We start from the raw sequence: 4,099 nt of genomic DNA, 5'->3' as shown, positions 1-4,099 counted from the left end.
ATTTCCTTTTCACAATAGGAAACTCATCTTTAAACCAAATCAAATCAGATCAACGATTATATCAAATCGGATCAAATAATGATTCTTCAGTTACTAGTTTCCCAGTAAGACTTGTACTGCAAGATCAAATCAAATCTTCTGTAGAAACGGTTTTGACGAAAATAGCCAACTTACAGTAACTGCCGTGTAAACAGAATCAGGTAAACACAGGTTTGCATCACATGCAATTTGTCTCAACAATCTCCCCCTTTGGCATTTTTGACAAAACCCTCCGTTATAATCTTCATACAGCAACGAAAGCGCCAAGTAACAGAAACAACAAGTCTTTACACCAATGGTAACAAACGGAAACTAGTAGAGTGCAAATAATATCGGACTGTGTTTACACACTCTACGTAACACTCCGGATAACACTGTGTTCACGGTCGCCAGGTAACACAGGTTTGATTTGCACATATCTGACCGCTAGTATTTGAACAACATTTCCAACTTCCAACGTTTCGTTCATACAGAGATGAATCTCCCCCCTGTCAATAATTATATCTCCCCCTTTTTGTCAACAAATTTCCAAAGACTCTATGTAAGAGGGACAAACTAGCAAAATGGTCAGATGATCATAAAAATATTCTAAGTTATTATAGACCAGAAAACAAATATCCAAAGATGTCTGTAAAATTGTTCATAAGAGGGCAATAATCTGAGAAATCCCCCTGAGTTCTAGCTGCGAGCGATCTTAGCTTCCATAACCAGCCTTTTCCTCCTCAACCTGTACTCTTCCTGCTTCAGAAATCGCACAGTTTCTCTCGCCACGTCCAAGGCTTCAGGGGCAAAGATATCCTCTTCTTCTTCTGGAGCAAGAATCTCCTCTCTCTCTGCATTTTCACCGTCAGAGATATCCACGATGCGCTCTCCATGAGTGAGTCTTGCTGTAAGCTTGAAAGTCTCTGGCTGGATAAACTCTTCATTCTCTTCAATATTAAGACCCTGGTTGACCAGCAAAGTAAAGATGGTGGCAGGAAAGACATAGTTGCAAAACTTTTTGGATTGGCCAGCAAAAGATACAATTCTGTCATATGTTAAGTCACCCAAGTCAAAGCCAACTCTTGTTCCAACTTTGAAGAGCAGGAGCCCCAATTTCTGGCTCACAGTGTTTGTATGCCTACACGGCATCCAATTGGCTACAACCACCTTGTACAGGGCAGAGTAGAAAGTTGTTAATTCAGCTAGCTTCAAAGTAGAGCCACCACCATACCAGGTGTGTTTACGGCCTCCTGTTATCTCAGCAGCGATCAGATCAAAGTCCTCTGCACATCTTTCTTCTAGATTTCAGCATCCAAACACCTCATACAGTAGACTAGGAGAGAGCTCATAGAATTTACCTCGCACATAGACCCTCTGATAGTTAGGAGAGTCAGGCTGGTCAACATCCTTAGGCAGGTTGCAGTAGAATTCTCTCACAATTTTCTCCACATACTGAGTATTCCTGGTCATGCTGACCTAGAGGTTTTCTTCAAGTAACAGCTCCTTTAATTTGAACTCTTCAGCCTGGTCTGTTTCAAGGACCTTCTCAGCTATGATCTTTTTGCTACAGGCATACGACCAAAAGGCTCTGGCTGCTTCATTCACAAACGAGCCCACAATAGCTGGCTCTGTAGGCAGCTCTTCCTGAATTCTGGAAGTAGAGGCTGTCATGGATTTGGACATCTTCAGCGCTGTCCTCTTTCTTTTCAAACTTCTCTTTCCCCCCTGTGTTAACAGGGATCTCAGCAGCAGATTCCTCCACAGGCATTTTAGCCTGTCCAGTTTCTTCCTCCACAAAGTGAGGGTCATTTGATTGCTCCCGCTCATATTGAGGGTTCTCCTCGACATTTTTGTCAATAGGCACATCAGCACCTTCAGCTACGTCTTCTGTCTCAGCAATATTTTGTTGCTCCCCCTCAGTTTTGGCATTAGCAACAGGCGACTCCCCCTTAGCACGGGAGTTACCCCAGGCATCAATATCAGCATAATCCTCTGTGCAAGTAGGATTATCAGCAATATCAGGCACACAGGTGCCTTCTTCTTCAGCAGCATCTTCAGCATCAGGACTCGAAGTCCTTTCATGATTGTCTGACTTCTCAGACCTCAGATTCTCATCAACAACCTTAGAGATTCCAATAATTACAAATCTTTTACTAACCCTACCAGAAAAGGATGGAGAGTTACTTACTGGAAAAAGTGGATGCACTATCATAGCCGTTTCAAGGTTTTCCACCACCATTGTCTCTGCTTCGTCGTCAGAGTAATATTTGGAGACATCTATCCGTCTCCGCGGAGAAGAACCTCTCCTTGGTGGTGACGACGACGAGTCTGAAGACGAAAGGTTTATCGGAGCCGAGGGAGATGATGGTATTGTGCGCATATTTGACGCAATTCTGGACGATCGTCGTGCTCCACCGTGTCTAGACAAGCCTCCACCTCTGGTTCTTGCCATTACAAAATTTCTGATTTTTGATTTAGGGTTTGAGAGGATTTGGAGTGTGCTTAGGTTTTGAGAGAGTAGTGTAGCACAAAATCGGAAAGAGTTGTAGTTATGACTCTGAAATTGCCTTTTCTTCTACCTCTACAACTTCCTTTTTTAATTTTTTTTAAATTTTCGTGAGAAGATCATCTGCTACACGCCAAAAACACTAGCCAACATTCAGGGCTTCATGGGCCAAATAGATTGTCTAGCCCAATTGTCTTCAGCATCTACACACTGCACCGAGTGGGCCGAAAAGAAACACTCGGCCCAATCTCTTTTCACTCTTCGCCAGCCTTCTCTTTGGGCTTCAGCTTATTTAAGCCCACTTCGCCTTCTACCTGTAGAGCAAAACCATACTCTACACCTTTTTTTTTCTTTTCTTTTTCTATTTTTTGTTTTTATCAAATAAAAAGACACAATAATAAAATGGTATATACAAGGGATGGAAGCACTTATCTCAAGTCTCACGTAATGGAGCAAAGTCTGAGAGCTCCTCTCAAGAACTCAAAGCGACTTGCATCTAGACTCTTCGTAAGGATGTCCGCCAATTTTTTTTCGGTTGAGACATATTCCAAGGCCACCTTCTTCTCTTCTACAAGCTCTCGAATAAAGTGGTGACGAACTTGGATGTGCTTCGTTTTGGAGTGCTGTACAGGATTCTTTGAGATGCTTATTACACTGGTGTTGTCACAGTAGATGGTCAACACACCTTGCTCTAAGCCATATTCTTCCATCATCTATTTCATCCAGAGTAACTGTGCACAACAGCTGCTGGCTGAAATATACTCTCCTTCAGCCGTGGACAATGATACTAAATTCTGCTTCTTGCTGAACCAAGACACTAGATTGCTTCCAAGGTAGAAACAACCCCCTGATGTACTTCTCCTATCATCAACACAGCCTGCCATATCAGCATCACTATAGCCAACTAGCACTCCATTTGTATCTTTTGTGTACCAAAGCCCCAATCCTGTGGTTCCAGAAACATAGCGCACGATTCTTTTCACAGCTTTAACATGTGACTGTTTTGGATTGGCTTGGTATCTTGCACACACTCCTACACTGTAGCTCAAGTCAGGTCTGTTGGCACAGAGATATAACAGACTCCTAATCATATTTCTGTAAAGTGTAGGATCGGCATCTTCTCCTTTAATGTCTTTAGATAAATGCTCATTTGTTCCCATAGGAGTTCTCATCGGTTTGGCAGTTTCTAACCCAAACTTCTTCACCAGATTTTTAGCATACTTTTCTTGAGTGATAAACGTTCCATCCTTGCACTGCTTGATCTGAAAGCCTAAGAAGTAGCTTAATTCGCCCACCATGCTCATTTCAAACTCACTGGCCATACTGTGAACGAATTTCTTCCTTTCCTTCTCACTGGTTGAACCAAAGATAATATCATCACATAGATCTAGGCTATGGTCAATTATCCCCCTGTGGATTTGAGAAACAGGGTTTTATCAACTCCACCTCTCCTATAGCCTTGTTGACACAGGTACACTGATGGTCTTTCATACCAAGCTCGTGGAGCTTGCTTGAGACCATATAGAACTTTTGTCAGCTTGTACACATGATCCGGATGAGCTGGATCAGAAA

General features: G+C 42.5%; 1 protein-coding gene across 1 annotated transcript; it reads right to left on the bottom strand.

Moving 5' to 3' along the window:
• Positions 1-3,240: 3,240 nt before the first annotated feature.
• On the bottom strand, positions 3,241-3,849 carry LOC139881774 (secreted RxLR effector protein 161-like). Its single transcript, XM_071866185.1, has one exon. It carries the CDS (start codon positions 3,847-3,849, stop codon positions 3,241-3,243), a length of 609 nt encoding a protein of 202 aa, XP_071722286.1.
• Between the last annotated feature and the right edge of the window lie 250 nt (positions 3,850-4,099).

This window comes from Rutidosis leptorrhynchoides, unplaced genomic scaffold (genome assembly GCF_046630445.1).
Source record: "Rutidosis leptorrhynchoides isolate AG116_Rl617_1_P2 unplaced genomic scaffold, CSIRO_AGI_Rlap_v1 contig193, whole genome shotgun sequence".
NCBI classification, from domain to species: domain Eukaryota; kingdom Viridiplantae; phylum Streptophyta; class Magnoliopsida; order Asterales; family Asteraceae; genus Rutidosis; species Rutidosis leptorrhynchoides.
The sequence above is the reverse complement of the archived record's forward strand: the minus strand, read 5'-3'. Positions and strand labels throughout refer to the sequence as shown.

Bases quoted from the DNA above. Each gene is read 5' to 3' on its own strand.
- LOC139881774 (XM_071866185.1), bottom strand. From the start codon at position 3,849: ATGGCCAGTGAGTTTGAAATGAGCATGGTGGGCGAATTAAGCTACTTC.